Genomic DNA, 27,997 nt, shown 5'->3' with positions numbered 1-27,997 from the left:
AGTTGTAAAATCAATATATTTTAATATTTTGAATAATCCTTCAATATACTATAATTAAGTATAGCTAAAAATTAAGATGCATCAAGCATTCAATCTGTTTCAACAAAAACGCGAATCAACCTCAATTTCTATTTAAAATTTAAACTGTAATTTTTACAATACAGTCATTTATATCAACATTGAAATCTTGCAAGTAGATTAATAATACTCGTGCGTGATTTTAGTCGAGCGGAAGAGTGTCGTGAAAACATGAGAGCCCTAGAAATGGCTTGCAACGACACGCTGCTACCCATTGAGATCGAAGCGGTGAAAAATTTCTTATCGAAGATCCACGATCTTCGGAAGAACATGCTGGAGGCACTGATGGGCGCCTTGCAGGAGGGAAAGAATTTGTTGGACAGATTGAAGGAGATCGCGAACGAAGGTACCTTGGACTCCAGGCCGGACAGGATCAAACTGGAAGCTGATCACGGTGAGCGGCTGCAATTAATGTTTCCGCTGGAAAAACGTTTAATTATAATCAATGTTCGCCATTTTCTTTGAACCAGTTCCCTTTCGCTTTTATTTAATCGATGACATAATTGATGTGTGCCGTTCGCGTGCCGGCACGTTCCATCGTGCTTCGTGGTACGCGAACGCGGATACAAATAAACAAGCTTTTCTGCAGTCAAACGGAATGCAGGGTGTCTGGGATTCTCAGTTCGGCTTATCTGCCAATTTTGCACAACATTCGTGCGCTCGAATCGTTGGAAAATGATAATACATTGATATGATTAGAGATCTAGAGTATCGTTGAAATGTATCAGGAATTAATCAATTTTTCCAAATTGCTCTGATAATCGACAAATGTTTCGTATAATAATAATGATAAGAAGAAGAAGAAAATAGAGAATATATATTTTGAGTGGATACAGGTAGTCATCAACCGTAGTGAAAGATTTTTAATTAGGAATTAATTAATTTAATGTGTGTTTCAAGATAAGGAATTTCATGTCTGAAAAGTTTGTAAGGTTATTCCAAAGAATTTTGATTTTAGATTCGAAATGGGAAGTATTTTCCAAGTGGGGTTTTAGAATTTTGTTTTTTTATTAAAGTTCAAGTGGTACGGAATATACCATTTTCTTTTATTTTAGAATTAAACATGATAGATAGTATATCCTGTAACTGAAATCTTAAAAACTGTTTGTATCTTAATTTTAATAAAGTAGTTCTAGTAGCCACAGAAGAAAAGGATTAATCAATTTAAATTAAGTGTAAAAATTAATTCTGTGTTTCTATAATCAACTATTTATGATTTCAATTTAACCAGATATATCTACTCGTCATTTTGGTACATTAACGTATGAACCTTCATCCTTCTATCTACATATATGAACTTTAATAGTAGCATATAATAATAAAATGTGATTAAATATTTCTACTTAAACTAAAGTTACATATGAGTGTAAATAAAGGCACATAATTAATTTCCACACCTAAATTTGACATTATATAGAAATTTATATTGAACTAGATATCGTCTGATAATAAAAGGAATTTTTGTTATCATCCCTGTGTAGCCGTACTGAAAGTTGAAAGATGGTTGGAGGAGCTCCACGACAGAAGACGACTGATCGAAACGTCGTTTCGTAGCAGAAAGACTCAATTGGAACAATGCCTGGCTCTGGCTCTGCTGGCGACGGATCTACGCGATCTCGAAGAGATCCTGAACGACAGGATCGCTGCTCTTTCGAGTACCTGCGATCAGCTAGGAGATTCCGCGTCCAGCGCGGAAATACTCCTATTCGAACTGAAAAAGTTGCAGGCCGAAGCGAAGGTATTGTTTAACAATGAAACTGCGTTATTTCTGTGCCGAATTCCTTTTTTTTTTTAATGAATTTTCCTTTGGAAATCAATTTTGTTATAAAACTATGTTATAACAAATTTAAAAATAAAATATATAGTTTCGTATTCAAACATACTAGCAGTAGATCAAATATTTTTTCATTTTTTAAAATTAAATAGAACTCATTTCTTCCAAACGAATCTTTTTTTTAAATGTTTTGATCACAAAACTACGTCGTAATAAATTTTAAAATAATGTTAAACTAATACATAAATTTAAACATGAAGCTTTAGTGCAACAACAGCAAATGAATATTATTTATTTATATAACGAACAGTAGAACAATACTATATATTTAACAATAAAAGTAAGCGATGGTTTATGATGATTTTCCTTATTTTTATTGTTTTTATAGGATAATGTCTTGAAACTTTGATAATTGTAGGAGTTCCAAGACAGATCGATCAAGATAACGAAGTCGACCGAACGATTGGTGTCATCGGGACACTTTGCCGGCGAGCAAGCGACAGAACAAGCTTATGCCATCCTCGGCGCCGCGGCTGATTATGTCAACGACTTGGATCAGTATGAGGCGTTGCTCAATAGGGCCGTGGCCTTCTTTGATTCGGCGCGATCGGTGAGCATTGACCTCGTGCACTTGGTCTGCTTCATATCCTCATGTTGCTCAAGTCGTATATTTTATTCAGAGATTTTAAATGTATAATTTCCCAGAAGGTCATCTGAAGGTCAATATATTGTATATATTAGAATTTGTTTTTCTACTGGCTACATATAACAGTAATACAAATATCTCATTCTATTTGAAAGAAGTCGATGACCTTAAAGTCTCGAGAAACAACCGTGAAACAAATGACACCTTTAGCACAATATTTGCCCTTTCAAAATATACATTGTATTGGTGTGTAGGTGTACACTTCTTACGACCTTGAACCTTCGAGAAACAACTTTGAAACAAATGACTCCTTCGGCACAATATTTATCAGTATGAAATAAATATCGTATTGATGTATACACTTCTTGCCATCATATTACTTCTAACATTTAAAAAAGTTTAAAATCTTCAAGTTTGAGCAAGGACAAGCGGTGTGTACGATCGAATATCGATTTAGAATAGCGATCATTACCTCGTAGGCCCTCACGAAACTGGATCAACTAGAGATCCAGCTAGTGACGACGGAGCATCCCCCATTCTCGACAGGATTAGCGCGTTTCCATGCTCAAATGGTCGCCACCATAGAAGACGTAACCTCGAAACCATTAGCGGAAGGATACGCCCTCCTCGATGTCACAGGAAGAGGAGCGCCTGGCGCCGAGGTCAGACAGATTAATTATGATTTATAATTGCGTGGAATTCGTCGACAGTCTCTCAATGAAATTCTCTGCGAATGGTTATTGTGTGTACCTTCCCTTCGAGGCACCCCTTATAATATTCGATTTATTATTATTGTCATTATAGAAAGGGATTATGCTCTTTGGATTAAAGTATCTCTTCGTATAAATCAGTATGGTTTTAAAGAATAAATTAGTTTTGTAATTTCTATAATATTGAGAGACTTGTTCTGTCAGAATTATTAGTCGGTAATGACATTCCAAGCAATCTATTTATACTGTATCAATTTTCTTGGTTCTACAATATCTACATATTTTTATAATACGAAAAATTAAGAAATACTTTGAGTAATTTTACGGTACTATAGTAATACAAATACATAAGTATGAAGTTTGACCGATACAATATATCCAGATATAGATACGTATAAACATGCAATTTTTTAAATATTTCAAATATTCCAAAAAGAATTATTTCTATATAACTATACCTGTATTTTATTATTTGTTGAATTCTGTACTCATATATTTGCATAATTGTCATAATATCGTTGTAACATGCCCCAAAATATTTCCTACTTCGTCGTATTAAAAATGTAATTATTATATAAGGATCGGAATAGGTATGTCTAATAAACATAAAAAGATATTAATGATTAACACTTTAAATTATTATCTGTAAACTGTTCAAGTACATGTTAAATATTTTACAAAAATGTTCAATTACCTCCAGATTTAATTATCAATCTCACTCCATAACTGTTCGTGCCAAACTTCCTTTACTTTAATCTACTCCCACCTTCTTTATTCTTCAGGGTGTGAAACGGACGGTGGAGGAACTGGAGAACCGAAAGATTCGCCTAATGGAGCGATGCACTGCTCACGAGAAAGAGAACCTCGAGATATCTAGAACCATAAACACGTTTCTGGACAAACGCGACGAGCTACGAAAATGGCTGTCGAGCATCCCCGAGGCGTTTCTTCAGGGTCATCAGGACATGGGCAGTGACGTTCCCATGGCAGAAGATTTCTGTCGATTGCATCGTCAGCTACTAAACGACCTTGAGAGAAGATCTGGCGAGGTCCGGAATCTCGAGTTCGAGATACTCCCTATCAAAGATCGACTGGAGGAGTCACAAAAGATAGAATTGCAGTCGAAGGTCGCCGACCTTGAGAATTCTTGGTCGAAAACGAAGGACCTGGTAGCGACGAGAATCGATTTGGGAACGCTTTACTGCCAATTTCACGTGGACGCCGAAAAATTGACGAGGGAAATTGAATCCATTGAAAATGAACTGACGAGGCATACGGATGTCTTCGACGAGGTCAAAGTTGAGGAGCTAGAGAGACGATGGAAGGACTTGCAGCCGCTTTATGCGAAACTTTCTAGCAATGGAAAGACATTCCTGGACGCTGCTGTGAAGGTGAGTTGATTTTTAATTATATTTTGATTCATTTATTTGCTTTTGAGATGATTTTTATTTGTATTACTGTGTATATTATATATTTGTGAGACTGTAACGATTTAAACGTGGAGGAAATTAGTTTATTATTAATTCCTAAATTAATTGCTAGCAAATATAGTTGAGAAGTCATTAATAAATAAGATTTTGCTTCTGCAATTAAAGAAAAATACTAATTTATGAAAACAATTTCTTGTCAAGGAAAAAGGAATTAAATGAATTTTAAAAAGGAAGAATTTATCATAAATCATATAATGAAATTATAAAATAATATGCTAAAATATTTTTTCAGATCGACGACCCCTATCTCGACGTACACAGAGCCTGTTTGTGCGTTCAGACACTTTTGGATAAGTTCGCTAATAAGCAATTGCAATTGAAAAGAGTCACCAGCGAAATTTTAATGGAAAAACGCATCGAGTACGAGCGAAAGATTGAAGAAAGTACAAAGGTAACTGAACTGATACCATTCATTACATAATACAATATTTAGAACGAGAAGTGGTTGATAATGATCACGAACATCAAAGGACAGTCATTGATCTTTATTTATATTTAAAATTGTAATAATTATTACAATCTCCATTGGTCCAACTACTACAAAGTCAAACAACTCTCATTTTCTACAGTTTCCTTTTTATGGCTATTAATGACTAACTTCAGGTTCTAATTTGTTCAATTACAAAAGCAATATTTCGTTCAAATCTTTATTTATAATTTGATGCCTATTTGCGATAGTCAAACTTTGAAAATATATTTCGTCGATTTGTTCAGACATTAGAGACAATTACGACATACAGCGAGCAACTGTATCCAGTGATAAGAACTCAGTCCTCCGAAACAATGGACATTCTCCAGGACTTACAAAGTTCGAAACTTCGCGTTCCGTTCGAGTTAAACAAAGCAGTGAAGGAATTGGACTCTAGAATTAGAAGCATGAACACTTTGAGTCAGAAAGGTACTTAAGCGAACACGTAAATAAGAAGAAAGGTTTATTGAATGATATCTAATTCATTTATCAAAAATATTAATGCAGGAGACGCACAAGTTGCCGAAGAGATCATGAAGAGACTTCAACAGGCGCACTCGAATATGCGCACGACAGCTACCGACTATGAAATTCTCCTGGACTCGTTGATATCCATTTTCCAGAACATCGAAGATGTAAGATGTTGCATCATGATCCGTTTTTAATAATAAACATTGATAAATAAATAATAGTAAACGTTTTAACTATGAATAGAATAGAAATGATTAATATAATCTATAAGAAATACAAAATTCTGTAAGCATCTAAGATCACTAAAACATGAATAATGTATTCCAAATATACATATATTTTGGTTATATAAAATATTTCAATTTTTTCACTCGTTATAGGTTGAATAAAAATTAAAGTCAACAATAGTATGATTCTATGTATTGAATAAAAATCAGAATTTAATTTCTGAAATGATGATATACCTACATATGCTGAATAAAAGTTAAAATTTAAATTTTAGGATGATATTCTATATCGAATGAAAATACGAATCTATTCTATTATTACATGTTCAGTACAAATTAGAACCTAAATTCGAAAATTATATTACGTACATCTCATGCTCCGTGAATAATACTTTGTTCAAATAATAACCTATTGTTCGAATTAAATTTTACTTGCGATTACTAAAACTTATATATTGTGTAAGTTCCGCCAAGTTAATTTTTCTATTTCGTTCAAGATCAAGCGCGAAATCGATCAGCTGAAGATCCAGGCGGAGCGTGTAATGTCCCTGAAGAGCATACATGAGGTGGAAACCGCATCCAGCGAGCTAGACATGAAAAAGAAGGTTATCAACGATCGATTGGGTCAATTGAACGCAAAAACGGAAGAAGTAGTAGCTACGATCAGGAAACAGGAACCATCAGAGGCTGCTGCTCAGGACATTGAAAAATTGAACCACGCAGCGTTGTTGGCGGTGATCGATTTTACTTTTTACGAGTGTCAGATGAAGCAAATCGAGGAGCATCGACGAACCTGCGTGTTCGCGGAAGATCTAGAGAGGATCAACAGCGAGCTACACGACCTGAACGAACACCTGAGATCGGTGGATGCGAAGATTGGCGAAAATCTTCAGGTAGTCAGGAACGCTGCTGCTTCTTTCGTGCAGTTTGAGAAAACTGTCAAGGTAAGAATTTAGTTTCGTTAGTTAATCCATACTTGATCTTAATAAAACGACATATTTCAATTTAATTTTTTGACTTCTTTGTAGATCCTTTCGCAAAATGAGGTAAATTTTATTTCGTGTATAAGCAGAGTACACATTATTAAAGTAATTATGTCTGTTACATACGTTTCTTAAGTTAAATAAATGTAACATTGTGTAGATAATATTAAAGAAGTAGAAAAGAATTTTTTAATTAGCACAGTATTTATATTAATTAAAAACGTATGAGTTATAAATTTAGTCAGATTGTACACATTTGGATCATTTTAATGTAACCCAACAATATTGTTTATATTTCGAAAAGGACTTACAAGGATGTTAAAAAGAGATGTAAATAAACACAATTAGTTTGCGATGGACTCATTCTATGTATGGCAAAATTTTGTTTTCTATGATACGTTTGCTGAAAAGATGTAATCTCTGTTGTTGAATTTTAAGTGTTTTCTAATTGCAATTAACAGTGTTAAACATTTATTGTTTAATGCGCTTGACATAGGAAACTGTGTTAAACTGGTGAGTGAAGAATTACATAAATCATTTCTTGAAAAGTCAATATAAATTAATTTTCTAATTCACTTCTTATTATTATTTTTATGACAATTACACATTTGTGTTATTATGTACTCAAGTACATATATCAATCTTGTGGTCCAAGCCATAATTTAATATAGAATCAGATTAATTCCATCATATTGGCTCGATGAAGCTTATCAATATATAATCTCTTCATCAAGTTTATCTTCCAGTTTTCATCAACGTAGTTCGCATTCTTAGATTCTAGAGGAAAGGATCGAGACATTCATAAAAACGACGGAGGAATCCGTTTCCGTTCTAACGCCACAAATTGCGAGTGACATTTCCTCGTTGAGAGAAAGGTGGAGAAACCTTAGGGAGAAGGTAGAAGAAACGAAAAAACGTATGAACCTGAGTGTGGACTATTTCGTACTTTTGGAGGAAGCTAAAGACTGGAATAGAACGGGTAGCAAATTGTTGATGGCGATCGCGAGGAAAGCGACCATGGTGAAAGCACCGAAAGACGCAACGGAGTTGCTTCAGGAAATCGAAGAGTATTTAAAACCGGGCGAAGAGATGCAGGAGAAGAGGATCGAGAAGTTGAAGCAACTGTCGACTATTGTTTTCGGTAAGTTCAAGCACGTTTATTTGAATTTAAAGAGTTTTCCTAAAAGGGGTTTAAGATTAGAAATAAAAAAACAACTAACCAATCCCAAATAAAATAACATAAAAATAGAATACATGTATAAAAAAGTAAAATTAAAAAGATATCAATGGAATCAATTAAACTTGTTTGAACTTACAACAGGTACAGACAGACTGCCGCAATTCAACGAGGTGATTGTTGAGAATCGTCAGATGCTGGACTCGTTCGCCGTCGTTTCCTCGGAGTTGCGCACACTGGCGGAGAACTTGAGGAACACCGAGGATCTACGCGAGAAGCTACGAATCGAGAAACAGGAAACGAACGAGCAGTTGCAGGCCGCCAAGGAAGTGATGGCAGCTGCGGAAGCAGCCAGGCAGGAGGCTGAGAACGCTAGGAAAATCGCTGAGAAACTCGCGGCAGAAACGTTGGAGAAGGCTACGATGGAAGCAAAGAAGATGAAAGAGGAGAGGGAAACCCAAAAGGTTTCTGCACCACCGTTGTGCTCGGTGTCTGCGCAGACTGAGAAGATAGAAACTATTAAAGACGGGAGTTTCGTCAAAGAAAGTGTCACTTCGTCCATCACCACTAAAGAAATACACATCTTGCAAAAGGTATGTTGCACAAGATGCATGTTTCATAGGATACATGTTGCAAATCATGAATCTGTCATTTTATATAATAATTAATTTTTCATTATGAATTTTAATCGCGATTCTTACAATGAATAACACTGTTCCAAAAATTCTTTAACTATGCAACAGTAAACAATAATGAAAATAAGTAGAAGTAAAGTTTAGGTGTGCTAATGAATACCACAAACCACTTTAAACAAGTTCAAACTTGTGACTACATGTCATTTTCTTGTAAGTTTTCGTAATTATCTTCCAGTTCCAATTATGTAGATACTGTCCTTCTTAGATTAATTGTTTTAACACTTTACCAACTGGTAGCGGTTCAAGATCCTATGCCCTTCTCACCGGCCGCTCGGCAGCAGATCTTCCCTGGCACCGGGAATTGTATAAAAATACGAGAGCTTACAGAGCAAAGCAACTTGTATCTCAATTCAAAGTAACAAATACTTACTAGTTACCATAGCAGTTACCGGTCGGTGAGCGTTGGGGACGAACAGTCGATTAATCGGCTACCGGTCGGTGAGCGTTGGAGATAAAAAGTCGATTAATCGGCTACCGGTCGGTAAAGTGTTAATTAATCATCTTTTAATATTTGAGAAAAATGAAGTTTTATGATTTTAGTTGTTCCATCTTAGCTTTACTTTATTAATTTTTTGGAAGGTAAATATGACCAGGAAATGTATGGTTGACGTAACAATAAATTAAATGCAACAATTTATAAATAAAATTTTATTCGCATCTTTTGGTTATACTATCCTACAGAGACAGGATTCCTACTTGTTTCAATCATATTATTTTAGTGAAAAGCGATGTAGCTCGAGCTAATACTCGTACAAGAAGACGAAACATAACAATACTCAATATTTATTTATATAATTACCTCACTACCATAATTAAAATTGTATTTTAGACGCAGATCGAGGAGACAGTTCCAGTGGTTCAACGCGAGCCAAGTCCATTGAAGAAAGTCGCTACAAAAGACATACACGAACAATCTTATGAAACACTCCCGAAGGAAGAGGTTCTACCCTTAGCTCCAGAGTTCTCCATCCCCCTGAACGATGCCACGGTTCAAGAGGGCGAGAAGTTCACCTTTCAGTGTAACCTTGTCGGTCATCCATTGCCAGAAGTGGTTTGGTACAAAGATGGAATTTCAATCCTAAATAATCCAGATTATTTGACCACTTACGTGCAAGGTTCTTGTACCCTGACGATCGAGGAGACCTTTGCCGAGGACTCTGCCAAATACACCTGCAGAGCGTTCAATATCGCTGGTTCGGCTGAAACAACTGCTACGTTGACTGTCAGTGGTAAGACTTTTATTCTGAGTACTTCTTGCGAGAATTTATGCGTAACTTAAGTTACTACTGCATAATTAACACTGTATTTCTCAAACGATAATCCTCTGTTACAGAATTGTCTTTAAAAAATTCTTCAGGCAAAGAAAAATAAGTTTCATACTGGAAAATTATATATCAAAACAAGCATGTAGGCATGGGAGTTCAATGCGTATAGTAAATCGCAATTTAAAACATTAATATAATGTAAAATGTACGCAGGAAGAATTATATTTTAATGTATTCTTTTCTCACAAACTTGGAATGTCTATTAGAAAGATAAAAGACAATTCATGTAATACAGAGTAATTAAAAAATAATTGAATAGTTACTAGCAAGGAAGTACACTAAATAAGCACACGCCGACTTTTATCAAAATATAGAAGATAATTTGAAAAAAAAAAATAGTTGACATGTATCTTTTTTAAAGTTGGGGGTGAAAAATATGTTTCTGTAATTAAATAACTTGGAAATTAGAGGAGTTATTTAATTTAATTTAAACAAATAATTGCTTAATTATTTGGTTAAATACAATAATATATAAAACAAAATTGTAACTTTGAAAAATTAAAGACACTTTATTACTCTTCAGTCCCTGTATAATATAAAACTTAAATTTATAGAGACTGCACCGGAAGAACAACCGAGTCCACCAGTGTTTGTAAAAGAGTTGGTGCCATCGGTGGTAACGGAAGGCGCATCTCTTCGGATGGACTGTGTCGTCGAGGGCAATCCTCTGCCCACCGTACAGTGGTACAAGAACGACACTAATATCGACAATTCGCCCGACTACGTCATCACTTACAACAATGGCGAAGCTGTTTTGAAGTTCGATGAAGTGTTCCTGGAGGACAAAGCCACTTACACGTGCAAAGCCGCGAATCGATTGGGTCAAGCTTCTACTTCTGCTTCTCTGACTGTGGAAGGTAAGACAATTAAGCAGTAATTAATATTGTAAGGAGAAAGAAAAATTCGTCCGTACCCAAATAACACTTTTCTTATATTTTAATGAACATATCGTGGACGAAAGAATTTGTTCTTCAATAATCGCACTATAATATTATAGTTACAAGGCTCAATTAATTAGAACACAATTCATTCTTTATTTTGCTAAATATATTCACAAAGAAACGTGCTATTGATTGAACTAATATTGCAGAGAATTTATTCTCACGTACGTTTCATTCATTTTAACAACAATTGGGAAAACAAAAAAACTATTGGAAATTTATTAAAGCTATACTGCACGGTGCTAACGAAAACTAACATTGTATTAATCAAATAAATACAATAGCCTTAGAACTGCTTCATAAGCTCTTCCCTCTGTATCATTTTTTGAACCTACAATGAAACGAGATATACAATTCATACCTGTTGAATTATTTCAATTATAAACTTACTCTTACCGACAACAAAGAGTATCTTGCTTTCCGGGTGAAATATCTATCTTTTACTGATTTGCAAAACGTTCGAAGATTTGTTTTATGTTTATTTTCAGCGGTGCCGATTAGCCAGGAGAAACCACGTTTCGTGACACCCCTATCGAACGCGATGGGAAGGGCAGGCCAGAGGGTGAAACTCGAATGCGAAGCAACTGGAACACCCATGCCAACGATGACCTGGTATCATGATGAAAGACCTGTCGAGGAGACCATGAAATTAAAGGTAAAATCTTGCACGAAAATCAATATACACGGTGCACTCTAATACAGTCATTCCTATAAGTATTCGTGCCTTCTCTACGTATTGAGGAAAATGTAATTGTAAATAAAATGATGGGTTCGATGTTTCGAAATAAATATTTTATTATAAATATCTATATGTATATTATAATGAAAAATGTATTTGGAAACAACAAACCTATCATTTATCTTAGACAAATCTCTTTGATAGACATAAGAGTAAATATTTTTGTTTAAACTAGACATATGAATAAAAAAAATGTAGTAAAATAGTTTCTGCATGTAATAATTGTCAAGTACAATTGTAATCTGTTAGAAGAACAACACTAAGCAAAATTTGTGAGCTACTGAACTTCGTATATCTAGATAAGTTGTAATGCCTCTTTGGTTAACACTTATATCTATATAGATTCATTATAATGAAAATCAGGTTGAGAACTTATAATATTACAAATTTACCATACCAAAATGTTGATTAAATATCTCTACTTAAACTATAGATAACCGATTCAAGAAAAAGACACAGAATTAATTTTAACACCTAACACATTTAAAGGAGGGTGTTAAGAAATGCCCATTTTTTGCATCGTCTGCAAATGAAAAATTCATGCAGGATCCTGTAGTGTGTCTCCCAAGGAAGAAAAAATGTCGGTATCACTTTCCCGAGAAACGATGGAAAAGTTGTCAAAAATATGTTCAAAGTATGAATCTGATGATAACGGAACTTACGTATATTTTATATTTCGTCGTCTTCTTCTTCGGATATAGAACTGTCCTCGAAATATTTAACGACTTTTTATACGTCCTGCGATTACTTCGACATTATATTGATATTTTGTAATGAATTTCAATTCATTAACTTGTTCAACTGTTAATGGTTTCCGAGTTTCCACTACAGAGAATCGAAAGCCACGATCCGCAAGGAAAATATCAAATACCCGGTTCAAAGTAACTTAATCGAGAGTATCGAAACGTCTTAAAAATGATTAATAATTAAAATGACAGCGGAGATTTTGAATTTCAAGTCGCAGTACAATCATACAATATTGATTTAAAAAAATACCAGATTGATGTGGAACCAATTAACGCCATTTTACTTCAAACGAAACTGCATTCACTACATTCAAATAATTTAAAATACTTTGTATATGTATTAATTGATAAAAGTAAAACCGCACTGGAAGTCATACTTGCACACTCATGTGGATGCAAAGTTGGAGTACGCGTTGTTGGTTGCTGTTCCCATGTAGCCATGATTATATGGTACTTTGGATTTGCTCGATATCAAGCTTCAATTCATCTGCCTGCTGAATTCCTTAATACTTATTTCGAAGACGGTTCGATATCCGAAGAAGAAGACGACGAAATGTAAAATATACGTAAGTTCCGTTCTCATCACATTCATACTTTGAACGTATTTTTGACAACTTTCGCATCGTTTCTCGGGAAAGTGATACCGACATTTTTTGTTCTTTGGGAGACACTCTAAAAGATCCTGCATGAATTTTTCATTTGCAGACGATGCCAAAAATGGGCATTTCTTAACACTCTCCTTTGCTTTTCCATACCAAGTAATCCTTCACAATCACTAAGAAAGTTTCCTATATTTAAAATGTCCTTACAGAAGGAACCTCCCACTTCAGTATGTTAAGAACGTTGCGAGTCGGTGCAACGATACCATCTTCAATGAAAATTGCTTTCCTCGTGTCCTCTCGCTTCTACAATCCCTTCTACGAGCCGATGCACGCATCTCTCAGTATTTTTAGCGACTTGCACGCGCCGAATTCGAAACAGAGCAATAAGTCGTAGCAGGAAAACGAACAGCTGGAATCGAGAGCTCAGGGTGTCGCAATCCGCTGTTTCAGATCCAAACGGACAACGGTAGGAGCAGCTTGGTTATCTCCGAGGCCTTCGCAAAGGATGCTGGATGCTACATGGTGGCTGCCAGGAACGATGCCGGCGAGGCCACGGTGTCCTGCAACGTCTCCGTGAAGGGACGTTTTCCTCAAGATACCAGCGACTCAGAGCTCGCTTGCAGCGACATGGAACCCGTGGTACCGAAGATTCAGATGCCCTTGAAGGACCACAAGGCCCAGGAGGGACGGACGGTTAGGCTGGACTGCGTGATCGTAGGCCAACCTGAGCCTGAAGTGAGTGTTTATCGAGGAAAGAACACTTTTTGTGTTGTGTTGGTCAAAGGTATAAAATATCAAAGTTATAAATTTTTCTACATGGGAACATCATGAAATCATCTCGATCGGTTACTCGTTGCCGAGTCGTAGCAACCAATAGGAATTTTGCAATAACAATGCTTATAAACATTTAAAAAGACCATAATTTATATCTACAGTACACGTCTATATGCGCAAGTATACACTTCCTTACTCCTGTATAATTATGTATAACTATACTTTACAACCGCCGACTAAACAGTAAATACCGCTTGAAAAGTTATTCGATCCTTATCCGATAATTTCGGATAAAGATAAAAGTACGAAAGTTATCCCACGCGACGAGTGAAACTTCAGTTAAAGATAAAAATGCAAAAATAACCTACGGATGAATATCTCTGGAGAGAAACTAGGTAACTCTAGCCGTCGAATAAAGATACAAATGCGGAAAAGTATCTTAGGGTTGAAACTCTCGGGTAGGAACCAGGTACCTCTAGCGGTCAGTTAAAGTTAAAAATGGGAAATTACCCAACGAGTGAAACTCTCTGCAGTTAACGCAGGTATCTTTACCCGTCGGATAAAGTTAAAAGTGCGAAAAGTATCTTACGATTGAAACTTTCTGCAGATAAAGCAGGTATCTTTAGCCTTCGAATAAAAATAATTTAAGTTATCTTTATCCTTTGAGTACATTTACTTCGAATACATTTTTTTATTCGGCAGTCATCGAATAAACATAAAGTTATGTATCTTTATTTGATTTTCTATTTAAATAATTTTTTTATCTAAATAATGCCCATCTCTGCCCCTTATTTACTGAATTTCTTAAAAGTTTTAAATCTAGGCGTCCATCTTGGTCTTACAATATATCATTTTACAGAGTTGTCTCTAAGAAGCTTCCAAAAGAAAAAAAGCTTGTGCTGCCATCCAAAAATTAAAAACGAACTTCATAGAAGTGTTCTTAAAAGTCACAATAGGTTTCAAAGGGTTTAATTAACACAGTACCATAAGAAAATTGACGGGACTTGTAAGTCCCGCCAGTAAATAAAGAGTTCTTGCAACATGTTAGTTTTATCTGTGAAGCAGTTTCTGTGTCGACGAGGTAATATTTTCTTTCGATGTGATTACGTAAGTTCAGTTGTCAAACGGAGACTGAGGTAATACTGATGAAGATTGTGTAAACCCAAAAACGTGAATTGTCATACGTTTCATAAAAATAATATATTAATAGTATTACGTACTAGAATCTAAACTGTCCGAATTTAAATAATATAACAATCTCTTCTACATTTATTTAAATGTATACCATTTACCATCATACATTAATTTACACCAGATACTTTTTATTTCTTAAATCTAGATATAAAAAAGTTTTGTTTACTTTATGTTTTAAAAATTATGTCGTCCAAATGGTGGCTTTTACGAGCGATACACATTTGGAGTCGTTCTTGAAAGTTTTCCATCACTCTCGTTAGCATTTCGGGGGAAATTCTTTCAATTTCCTCTTGGATGGCCTTCTTTAGTTTATTCAACCTCGGCCTTGAGGTATCCACACAGAAAAAAGTCACATGTACTTAAATCCGCCGAGCTACGGTCCATACAGGGCGTCGTCAGCGCGAAATTTTGCAGATGGTGTTTCCGGGTCGAGTAATTTCTTTACGTGAAAGAGTTCCGTGGCCACCGTAGCTCGGCGGATTTAAGTCCATGTGACTTTTTTCTGTGGGGATACCTCAAGGCCGATGTTTTCAAACATCGTCCTTGGTCCTTGAATGACCTAAAGGAGGCCGTCCAAGAGGAAATTGAAAGAATTTCCCCCGAAATGCTAGCGAGAGTGATGGAAAACTTTCAAGAACGACTCCAAATGTGTATCGCTCGTAAAAGCCACCATTTGGACGACATAATTTTTAAAACATAAAGTAAACAAAACTTTTTTATATCTAGATTTAAGAAATAAAAAGTATCTGGTGTTATCTCGTACCATTTTTTTTCAATCGTCTTTTAAAATGTGAGAGTTATTTCTGTCCCACCCTGTACGAATAAAAAAAAATGTAGAAAAATAGTTTCTGCATGTAATAATTGTCAAGTACAAATGTAATGTGTTGGAAGAACAACAATAAGAAAAATTTGTGACTCTGTAGGTTACAGAATGATTTTTTAAGAATAACTTCTCACAAGGCCACCTGAAGTCGATTGTCTTTAAATTTTGGTATTTCCCCCCTTAACCCCTTCCCGTACTTTAGCGAGTCAGACTCGCGACGAGATACATGGGTATTGCGATTGTTTGCAAGCATCGGTCTGGTCTGTTTAGCGCGCGTCGGTGCCTACCGCTTGGGCCCGAGTTTCGACGAGCTAAATGGCGCGGGAAGGGGTTAACACTAGTTTCACTCTTAACTTATCAAACTACTGATTCATCGTTGCAGGTGATCTGGTACCACGACGAGCAACCGGTGAAGGAGTCAGCCGACTTCCAGCTGCTGTTCCAGGGTGACAAGTGCTCCCTAGTGATCCACGAGGCCTTCCTGGACGACGCTGGTGTGTACAAAGTCGTCGCCATTAATTCTGGCGGCGAAGCGTCTAGTCAGTGCACATTAACAGTGACGCGTACGTACGACGAATTGGTTAAACCATGGAAACCATGTTGCACGGCGTGCATGGTTCGCTAAAACGAAAACAATTGTTCTGATTCAGCGGTCACCGTTACGGATGAACTGGATAAAGCGCGACCGCCAGTGGAGGAAACGTTCGTACCTGGTTCACCACCGAAATTTGTGAAGCTTCCGACAGACTCGCTGGTAGCAGAGGGCGAGAACGCCATTTTCGAATGCACGGTGACTGGCGAACCGAAACCAGAGTTGAGGTGGTTCTTGGACAATGTGGAGATCACTGCGAACGAAAGAATCTTGGTGAGCCTTTATACATTATATCTTTTACATTTTTACCGCTAAAGAAGGTGTATAAATTTTGGTTTACCTTGTATATTCTATTTTAAAAATATTATTGTACAATGTACTCTCGGAAATTATATAAAAATAGTATACCTTAGTACTCATTTTATCTTCGCGATAGTGTTCACTATTCTTGAATAACTTACATATAATTTATTAATTATTTCGGGATGTTTTGCCATTTCATTAACGATACCTCACACAGTTCATCTACGTTCTTTTGTGGAAAGCAGAGTTACATAAACCAATTTTTGTCCCTGAAACTATTCATCATCCGATTCTGTTATAAAAGCTTTAAAAATTGCGCAAATTTCATTCATTTATCTGTTAATTAATTTCTTGTATATGCTAAAATTTAAATATCGTTCAGATCAAGCAGTCTGAAGATGGAACAGGCATACTGAAAATTTCATCAGCGATCCCTGAGGACAGAGGCAATTACGTGGTGAAGGCCATCAACGTCCACGGAGAAGCGAAGGCTTTCGCCAGGCTGGTCGTGAGATCCTTAGGCGATTTCAGAGGAAAGGAGGAATTCATACAGATGGAGGAGAAACTGATTGCACCTACGTTTAAGGAAAGATTCGAGGACAGAAGTGTTCCTGATGGTGTCTCCACGAAATTCGAATGCATCGTTGTTGGAAAACCATCTCCAAAGGTAAGCTTACATGTTGAAAAGGAAAATAATCCTTTACAAAATTTCTAATCGCCCGACAATAGCCAATTAAGCTAAACGATTTATGAAACAGACATGATTTAATTTTATTTATCGCGTAACAGTTCAACTCTGGTCATTTTTCTTTGCAGTTGACTTCAATTGTATCATTTTTTAGTATTATTTGATATTAATTAAGTAGAAAGTACAATTTGGAAATTACATAATTATAAAGAATTTTAAGGGATGATCACATGAAAGAGCATTATTATTTTTTTTTTCATTATTGGGCACCTAGACTAAAACCGAAACCTTAAAATTGAATGATGGCGCTATCTACAACAAAACGCCTAAGTTTGTTGTGAAATAGTTCTTAGTTTCTAACGCTAGATACCACTATCAATATCTTCCTACCGACATTAGAGAAAATTCAAATAAATTGTACTATTTTACTAAGTTTAATAATAACTTTAGAATTATACTACAGATATTATAATAAATTTGGCGTTTTGCCGTGGACGGCGCCATCATTCAGTTTTAAGGTTTCGGTGTTAGTCTAGGCTTCTTCCTTGGCAGAAAATAGAGGTACAAGAATGTTTTCCAAGAACATGCAGGAAACGAATGGAAATTGTTATGACCTTAACGGGAAAATGAAATAATACTGAGGGAGGACGGAAAAGAATATGAAGGAAAATTTAAAGAAAAAATGCGGGAGAAGTGAAAGAAAAATTGGAAGAAATATAAAAGAGGAAGGAAAAAGAAAATAAAGGAGAAATGAACAGGTTAGAGAGGGAGGAACGTAAAGTCTATGCAGGCGAAATAGAAGAACAATGAGGGAGGAACGAAAGAAAAACAAATAAAAAGTGAAATAAAAATTTCAGGATAATATAGAGAACTTTAAAACAATTAAAAAATTAAAAAATTTTTCCACGTAAAGACGTCGTGCAGCTAAAGCACTTCCATTAGAACGGCTATACATAAAATGGATATCTGTTATTTCTTCATTCGAATAATACGCTGACATTTTCACGATAATTTGTAACTGTGTAATATCTACAATCGGCGATCCACAACTAACTGATTCTCAATGAAATCTACTGTCGGCACTTGAATAAGAACATTCAGAATTCGGTTTATAAACACTAAAATAAACATCGCATGCGATGGAAGCAAGTAAGTCACTCATGATACTAGCAAACAAGAATGTTTATATCTCAGAAACAGTTGACCTTTCGACCGATGTGTACTAAAGCTTTTTTACTCAATGTCAATACACTGTGTTCTATACACCATATAAATATTGAATGGTTTTGTTTTAACACCCTGAATACGTCATCTTGTGAAAAACTAAAATTATTATATTAACATAAGACTCGTAAGTTACACTGGCCTTTTACTACTTTTAAAATAAAAGTAAAATTCGCATTGCTTTACAAGAAACCGAACTTATAAGATACGTAACAAGATGCACGAGAGTTTCTCAATCGAACGCATAATGTTATATGGACCGGTTGCGATAGTTAAGGGCGAGAGGTTGAACGTCGTAAATCACCCCTTGCTTTCGTCGGTAAAAGCAATTACACGAACAGACAAGTCTCGAACGATGGCGCCGGATCGAGAGCCTACGAAGGTGTCGGAACGTGTGAAAGATAGGGTGCAAAGTTGGCCAGCCTGTCAGGAGGTAGCCGACCAAGAGTAATTTCGTGCCTCCGGGTTATATTTAAACAGGAACAATGTACCTGACGTGGAAATTCGCGGACGCAGCCGCGTCGCGAGGAACTCCGTGAAATTTTCTGTGACACTCGAAGATTGTGCAGGGAACAGCTGAAGTGTATTAGGATAATACAAGATTAGGCGGATTTCATGCATTTAAAAAGCTTATGTTAACGTGGAAATTCATGTAGAATGTATTAACGAGTAACTATAAAAAATGGGGCATTTGCGAGAAATTAAATTTTATAGAAGTCCAAAAATGGATGAGGCTTGATGAGAAGCTGTGACAATTTTGAAATTTTCTATGAGTTATTCTCAGTAATTTTAGTATTTTTCTTTTTGTGTAGAAATTTATTTTTAATGGTTCAGTAGACGCTGTAGCGACAGTGGATTGTGAAGAGTTAATCGAATCGATGACAGTTGAATTTTTTGTTTTATCATTTTGGAGAATTTATCTGTATTATTATAGAAGATACAGATAGTTTTCTGTTTGTTCTTAGTTGAGAATTCGGTACAATCAGTTGGTGGGAGTTATTGGTATTCAATCAGTTCTAGACAGCGCTCTGTTATATTCATAATATAAATAATACACACCCTCTCCATGTGTTACGAAATAGAAGTTGTATTCTAAATAATTAATTGACTACGTAAATATATAGCGACACAAACTTATAATAGAACATGTATCTTTCCTTACTTTATTTTTTTCAAATAAGGATTAAAATGGCGATGAGCAAAATGATATTTTAAAGTGTTAATTTAAATTTAAAATTAAAGTGTTATATTTAAACATTCTTTTCACGTTTATTTTAATTGATTCGAAATTAAATTCTTCTTATTGTCTTTAATTATTGGATTTTCGATTAATTGTATGTCAGTAATTATTTAAACACATCCTTCGAAGAAAATTAAATCTTTATGAAATTCTCGCATCAATAAATAAAGTACGTGTACTATCCCACATATATTTATTTTTGTATTACAATAGACATGCAAAAACCCATTCTAATACAATTTTGTAAAGGTTACAAAGTTGTTATAAAATTATTAATTAAGAAAATCTCACGAAAGACTAATATACACCGCAATTTATCTTTAATATTAACTTTAATTTACAGAATACAAACTTAAACTTTAATATTAAAACGCTAACTCAATTTTGAAGGGGTTGAAGCCTCATTATAAAAACTTGCGACGTTGACGAGCCGCTATATTAAATTTTCCATGAAATTCACCGAGTGTGACAGATTTTCGCACGTTCCATTTTCAGATCCAATGGCTGTTTAACGACCGCCCCGTTCATGGAAAGGACTTCTTGGTGTCGGTCAGCGGGGATAGGCAGGTGTTGACGATTCCAGAGACAGGAAGCACGCATGTCGGTACGATTTCCTGCGTGGCGGAGAACGCTGCTGGCAAAGCTACCTGCAGTGCTCGTTTAGAGATCGGTAAGCAATTTACTTTAACACTAGGTTCGTGGAAATTTTCGAAGTAACCTCGTTACATTGATTGTTTTTTAAGATTACTTTTCTAAAAACTTTTTGAGCATGTTTTTACATATTTCCGCTTTTCTTTTATTTAGATAAAAGTCAGAATAAATGATTCCTGTGACTTTCATTATAAAATTTGGAATGAGTTAAAATGACCATGTTCCGTAAACTTAGTGTTAATTACATGGTGGGTGAAATTTTCATTAATGGGGGGGGGGGGGGGGAGGTGTAAACGCATTGATAAATAAATTCACCGTACTACTTAAATTTTCAATTGATAGAATCATTCGAAAAATAATAAATCAATACAACTATAGAAATAAAATATATTAAACAGTTGATTTGTAATTATAGTACGTTAGACAGTTTAAAAAATGTCATTTAATCTATATCTGGCACAACAAAATTTTGGCCATTTAAATTTTGTGTATATTTAGTATCCATTGAATTTGCTCATAGCTTATTCAAAATTTTATTTGTTTTGTATTTAATTATTATTCATGTATTATTCGATTCAGTAACTAGTGAAATATTTTTGTATTCGATTGAGATCAATCATTTGACTGGTCGAGATAGAAATAGCTATAAATAAAATGGCGGTAGGTTTAGTGTTAATGAATTTCAAGTTCACATATAGTAATTAGTCGTGTATTAATGATCGAATATTCCGAATCTCGACAGTGCGGAAGATTTCTCGAGGTCGCGTCTAAATGGGCCCTGTCGATCTTTGGAAACCGAACGATTTTTATTACCAGCCTCTGGCTCGTAGAAATCGTTTATTCGTTGCCAAAATATCACCGAACCGCCCGCAACGGTGCCACCGACGGAGTTATTAATACGCGTATACCTAAGTCAAATGGAAGCTTCATTCACGACGGGGCTGATGCACGGTCGACAGAGAGTACTAGCATTTCGCGAAACGTAGAGAAAGATGGGACACGATATCTCGATATACAAGAAAAGAGGACGACATTGCGCCACCGATGAGCGCTGAAATTCGACACTGTCCGCGTTGCTTTCCGCGAGAAAAGTCGAAGAGCATTACGCGATCATCCAAACGCCACTTGAGCTTACATTTTAGACGTTCTCCTGTGCTTTGTGTTTCTTACTTTTCCACACTTTTCATTTGTCGAGGATTTGGAAGTTCCAATTGAATCTTTTGAGGATGTGAAATTATGAATTGAATTTCTCGAGAATTTTTAAACAATTTTGAGCAATGGAAATACATTGTGAAATCAATTTTTTTTTAAACGAAATTAAAAACACAGGCGTGAGGATTATTATTTAGAAATATACGTGTTTCGACCTCTGGTTCATTTTTCTCTTTTATTTTATTTAACGACATTATTCTTTGAATAGAGTCAAAAAATAATATGTAATTTCTTTGGTATACAAGATTATAATTTAAAATAGGCATGTATTATACAAATTATAATGGGCAAGAATAGAGTCGAAATTATAGGAAATATAACTTATACGAAAGTTGTTATAATTTTATACATATTATTCAAAATCAACAAAGCCACTTCAGAGTCATTTGAACTATAAATAAGAAATCGGTAACATTAAACTGTTATGACTTCTCGTATGTTGAAAACGGACGTATACAATTTGTAACAATGACCGAAATCGAAAGAGGGTTGATGAATATATCAATATATATCATCAATATATCATCATCAATAATATATATATATATATATATATAAATAAAATTTAAAATATGGTAAACAGTTCTTAGTGGAGAAAATATTATTAATAGAGGTAATAGAACTACGATAAAACGAAGAATGTAGCATTTACAAGCAAAAGTTAAGAAAGAAAGCAGTATTTGGTATTTGTGTCACCTTCAACTACAAATGTTATAATTACATTTAATTTGAAAAAGTTCACACCGTCGCATGGTATTATTCAAATGAAAACTATAATTCGAGAACAAATTTTGATATACATATATATATATAACAAAATGTTAATTTCTGCCTTAATAATAATTAAATTATAGTCACTCGTGTTTGAATAACATTGACAAACTTTTCATCTAATGATCAGTATGAAAATTCTCTTTTTTATCTTTAAAAACATATCATCCAACTTTATAAATTAGTAAGCGTCAAACTAACATTCAAAAATATCAATCATAACACAAATCTAAAAGTAGAAACGTTTAAAATAAATAAATGCACATTTCTTGACACTGCAAGGTTTTGGACTGCACTTCTAACACTTGTCAGACATTTTATTTATACATTTTTAAATTTTGGGCGGATAAACGATTATTTCGTTGATCCATCGTCGTGGGCCGAGTGTTATATGGAAGGGAGGGTCTTATTTTTAACTGGGGCGACTAAACAAACTCTTTTCTCTTCTTTCACCGACGAAAAGTCACTTTGAGTCACGACTAATATTAGGTCGGTGCACATGCCGCAGCAATTAAATCTGACGTTTCTACGCCCACCTGTACGTATCCGTGTGTGTGTACGTGCCGTGTGAAAACATCCGTCTAGCATTGCTTTAGCATATATTAGCGGGAACTAGTAGGGAAACGTGCTTACATTTCAAATTAATTTTAATAGGTACACGTGTTTGAACGCTTCGAGCCTGTTGTACATTCTAATGTACGTGAAATACAACACCATTTTTTACTACAAAATAATTACATTCTTAAATTAGAAAATGCTGTATGGCTATAATTACTCTGTATTTATTTTGTATTAAAATAAGGACAACTCAGATCTTTCTCTATACCTAATGTACCTCATCTCTCATTACTTAAAACATATAAATTTGAAAAATCCATATTGTGTACATTTTAAAAATTTATTTATATAGGGACTATGTACATCAGTTTTAATCGAGTTCTTACAATGCATATTACATTTTAATTGATAAATTAAATTGATATTTGTACATTCATGAAAAATGGTACTTGTTATCATTTTCAAGTATTGAACGTTGAAAGTATTGATCTTTTTCTGTTTAATTAGATTTCTATCACTTGTATTTCAATTATCACAAGATAAATTAAAAGGATCTTCTAATATTGCAATTTACAGCAATAAAAAGGCACATATCTTCTTGAATTTATTTCTTAAGTTCTGCTAATGACAACATTTTCAAACTCTACTCATTTATTTGAACGAATTTTGAGAAAATGTGTATTATCTTTTTTCGCAGAAAAGTATGAATTTAATTTTGAGCAGTATTTTATTCTATTAATTCTATTAATTTTGTTAGTTTTATTTATTCTAATTAAACAAGAATGTGACGAAAGAACAGCAGTGCTTCATCTGCAGTGTGTCTTGGAATTATAGATTTCCGCTTAATCTGTAGGTAATTAGTACACTTGGATCCGAAGAGAAATTATTTTTGCTTAATGCAGGGAAGTGGGTTCTAGAATTGGGCTGGCCCCAACTGGTATTCTCCTAACTTTCAGTTGACTTTGGGCCAATAATGTTACCGGTTGAATAGCTAACTGACTGTTCGCGCAATGAGAGTGCTCAAAACTTGTCGAAATAGGTGAAACCTATTCTTTCTTCAACGTAACTTCTTCTAAATCTGTGACTTTTATTTTTTACGTTATTCCAACAAATAGATAATGACAAGGTTTCTGCAAACTAGTTAACTGATATCCAAATTGATAATAATCCAAGTACTCATAATTGTTGATAACAAGGTTTTAATGCTTTTCTTCTAAACATCTTTAGTATTTTAATGTGTATGCCTCACAGTATATTTCTTCCTTTTCTGTATCATTACAATTAATTGATGACAGAATAGACTAAAACGGATGTTATTGGGCCAGGTGATTGAAACACTGTAAAAACGTCATTCCATATGTCCCAATCCAATACAAGACCACCGTGTGATGGTCGAGGGGTAAGGTGACCCTACCCCAGGTACACTTAGACGGTTCCTTCCTCAACGAACAGGTCAGTTCCGTGTTTCCTGTGTTCCCATAGGTCCGACCGACTGTTTCGTGTATCGCGGTGTTGAGAGACGCTCGTCTTTCTCTCTTTCGACCCGGTGCACACACGCAGAAACCACGTTATTTTTGTCGGCACGAATACCCGGCACGTAGCCTAGTCCAGAGTCGCTAACCCAGGGAATTTAAGCGCGTCTTCTTCGGGGAGCCTCGCTCCAACCGAGTCGCACGACGAATCGGACACGAGCCACAGTCGACCGACCCTGTAAATCGTCCTAGCATCCTGTCATCGGTCGCAGCAACCAGATCCACCGCTCTAATTCGTCCCTTCGAGGTAACGAAGTCATTCAGAATTTTCTTCCCTGCCTACGAACTCGCACAATGACGAAGGTTTCGTTTGTTAACCTAATCCAGAAGCATGTCAGTAGAAATATTTATTAAACGATCAGGGTGGGGTCATATACGTATCTAAAAATCGACATTGCGTCGTCGAGTGATCGACTATTTCGCGAAGTGACACACGTAGGCAGGTGTTTTCCTGAAAAAATAATTTTCTCTTAGAGAACAAGTTCCTCCATTCGAAACTTGTTTACGTCCCGCGCGCCGGCCAGTCTACAGTCGACAGTCGGACAGGTCGCGTTGAACGTGAAAATTGTATGAAAAATTTGAATAACCCGAGTGGTTGGATACGAATGTCTTCTCTGGTGAACAGGATTCCGTGACATGTGTGCTTACTTCTTTGTGTTGACCGATTCTGTTTAAATTGGATGGTGGCGTTACCTAAGGTTCGAGGTGTTTGTGCGTCGAAGTTTGTGTTGAGTTCGAAACTGAATTGAAAGGAATGCTTAGGTGTTCTTCTTGAATAATATACAGTAAATATGTCGACAGGATTAAGAGTAGAGAAACTATTGGTTTAAATTTAAATCATTTTCTGTTTTGCTCTTTAGGTAATTTCTTTTATTGAAATCTTTTTTTATTTCTAGTTTTGTTTGTATATTTTGAATCAATTAAGTGAATTATTGCTGCAATTTAATTGAGTGCCCAACGAAGAAAAATAATATTTGATTTAAAGTCGTACAGCAAAGAAATATAGATGATATTCTGCATGAAATCAAGCAATTGTAATACTAACAAAAGATAATGTGTACAATACGCTCTTGAGTCTATTATTCTTACTATTAATTACATACATCAGAGAACGTCTCAAATTTTACTCAATTCTTGACCATCACTTTTCAAACTTTTCTAAACTGTACATAACAACTGAATCAATTATCATGAAATCTATGACCAAACAACAGTTTTCATTAGTAACAGGAGATTTCCCAAAAAGGAAATTCCTTTAGAATTTGTTTCCTTAATACAACACAAATTCTATGGAAAATATTCGATTATTAAATTTTAAATAAAAGTACACTTAATCACAATTAAACATGAAGGATGCTATTTAAACGTCCACCACAATAATGCTGACAGGCCTATTAGTTTATTAAAAAATAAATTTTTAACTAACTCATAAGGGACGAATTTTAAATGAATTTTTTTCTGCTCTATACAATAGAATACACACAAACTAAAGCAATTTTTATCTATAAATCGATGTTAACATACAAACACGGTACCTCAATTTAATATGGTATACAGTGTGTCTACGTATAAATTCGGACATACGCAGAGTGTCAATTCTACAACAAATTTCCAACAAAAAATTACTCTTAGACATTTTCTTTGTGTCGCCTTATTCTCGAGTATTTTCACTTTTAATATTTTTTCTGCGTTTTCGACTTGACACTCTTTAAACGGCCATAACCTCACCAAATTACAGTGCAAACTTAAAAGTAAGAATACCATTCGAAAGACCGTTAAATTTTTCAACTTCCTGATACGAAACCAAAATTTATTACGAAAATTGAATTCGCGAAGAATTAGGTCAAACTTTATATTGTGAAAATTTCAAAAAATTGGTATTTTTCTGTATTTGTTTTTCGGTTTCAAAGACATAGTTGTTTGGCGGACACTCTTCGGGAGAAACTTCCTCGAAGTCTCAGCTTTTGAACGGTATTGTCAAAAAAAATTGTACGGTGGTATTCCTATTTAGGGGGCGGGCATTTTTAACGCTTCTCTGCATTTAAACGTAATTTTCTCCCTAAAATACCACCATACAATTTTTTTTGACAATACCGTTCAAAAGCTGAGACTTCGAGGAAGTTTCTCCCGAAGAGTGCCCGCCAAACAACTATGTTTTTGAAACCGAAAAACGAATACAGAAAAAGTCAAATTTTTTGAAATTTTCACAATATAAAGTTTGACCTAATTGTTCACGAATTCAATCTTCGTAATAAATTTTGGTTTTGTATCAGGGAGTTGAAAAATGTAACGCTCTTTCGAATGGTATTCTTACTTTTAAGTTTGCACTGTAATTTGGTGGAGTTATACCCGTTTAAAGAGTGTCAAGTTGCAAACGCATAAAAAATATTAAAAGTGAAAATACTTGAGAATAAGGCGACACAAAGAAAATGTCTAAGAGTAATTTTTTGTTGGAAATTTGTTGTTGAATTGACACCCTGCGTATGTCCGAACTTATACGTAGACACCCTGTATATTTTCATTTTACAAAGTATTATAGACCTAAGTAATGGTAATTTTAACATAAAAGCAAACGTACATGTCGATGTCTACAGCCCTCAAGAGGTTAAAGAGCATTTTGGAAAATCCTTATTATAACGAATAATCAATGCAACTATTTGGAATGTAGACGTTTGCTAAATAGTTGACATTTTTCAATGTTTCCTACTACGTAACGCTCCTATTAATGTTCGTCACTCGTTACAAAGCGTTTGTCAGCCAATGGGCACGAGTTCGCCATCGTTAATTTTCGCAAAGACACGACCGCTATTTCGAAGACTCGGTTAGATCGCGTTCGACTTACAAATTCTGTCCCAGTGCTCGATTTCCCGCCGCGGTAGGTGAACGATACTATTTCTGTCGTCGATTGTAGGCAAACCACTTCGTTACCCGCTCGAAGGGTTCTCGTGGCTATTTCATCGACTCCGCGATACCACCTCCAAACTTAACTTTTACGGCTTCACGAGTGAACCGTGAAGTTCATGGATCGTGTAACGCGGTTTCCAGAAAAGCTCCCACTGGGTTTCCTGCGATGGTTTCGTCGAACGAAGCCGAGATAAGCAAAACCTGCATCTAGATAGAAATATCGAAGAACGTATAAAATATACGGATCAGGGATCGTCCGAACAAAATAATTGTCAAGCGATAAAATAGTTGGCGATGAATGAATGTGTTATAGAAATAGTTGTTGGAATGAACTCTTACTTGGAAAAATATATTTGAGTATTTTATAAAGACTAGTATGAAATCATTAATTGTGTGTGGTAATAGTGAAATGACGTTGGCGAATGATAAGAATAAGAGGAATTTATAATTATCAAAAT

At 35.2% G+C, this 27,997-nt stretch overlaps 1 protein-coding gene across 12 annotated transcripts in view; it reads left to right on the top strand.

Annotated features, from left to right (window-relative positions):
• Positions 1-27,997, top strand: part of LOC128873014 (titin) — a 110,004-nt gene that overhangs the window by 54,283 nt on the left and 27,724 nt on the right. For 11 of the 12 annotated variants that reach the window (XR_008456293.1, XR_008456294.1, XR_008456292.1 and 8 more), the window contains 19 exons: positions 225-472; positions 1,560-1,816; positions 2,271-2,462; positions 2,978-3,160; positions 3,991-4,599; positions 4,931-5,089; positions 5,413-5,596; positions 5,675-5,802; positions 6,363-6,809; positions 7,623-7,989; positions 8,170-8,618; positions 9,550-9,949; positions 10,600-10,902; positions 11,475-11,641; positions 13,524-13,808; positions 16,247-16,427; positions 16,515-16,729; positions 17,142-17,426; positions 20,407-20,581. Coding sequence is in view for 9 of the 12 variants with exons in the window: in XM_054116295.1 (XP_053972270.1) it covers positions 225-472; positions 1,560-1,816; positions 2,271-2,462; positions 2,978-3,160; positions 3,991-4,599; positions 4,931-5,089; positions 5,413-5,596; positions 5,675-5,802; positions 6,363-6,809; positions 7,623-7,989; positions 8,170-8,618; positions 9,550-9,949; positions 10,600-10,902; positions 11,475-11,641; positions 13,524-13,808; positions 16,247-16,427; positions 16,515-16,729; positions 17,142-17,426; positions 20,407-20,581 (5,234 nt within the window). In the remaining 3 variants the exon portion in view is untranslated. The remainder of the gene's footprint in view (positions 1-224; positions 473-1,559; positions 1,817-2,270; positions 2,463-2,977; positions 3,161-3,990; positions 4,600-4,930; positions 5,090-5,412; positions 5,597-5,674; positions 5,803-6,362; positions 6,810-7,622; positions 7,990-8,169; positions 8,619-9,549; positions 9,950-10,599; positions 10,903-11,474; positions 11,642-13,523; positions 13,809-16,246; positions 16,428-16,514; positions 16,730-17,141; positions 17,427-20,406; positions 20,582-27,997) is intronic. The other variant, XM_054116288.1, reaches the window with a different exon arrangement.

This window comes from Hylaeus volcanicus, chromosome 2 (assembly GCF_026283585.1).
Source record: "Hylaeus volcanicus isolate JK05 chromosome 2, UHH_iyHylVolc1.0_haploid, whole genome shotgun sequence".
NCBI lineage: Eukaryota > Metazoa > Arthropoda > Insecta > Hymenoptera > Colletidae > Hylaeus > Hylaeus volcanicus.
The sequence above is the reverse complement of the archived record's forward strand: the minus strand, read 5'-3'. Positions and strand labels throughout refer to the sequence as shown.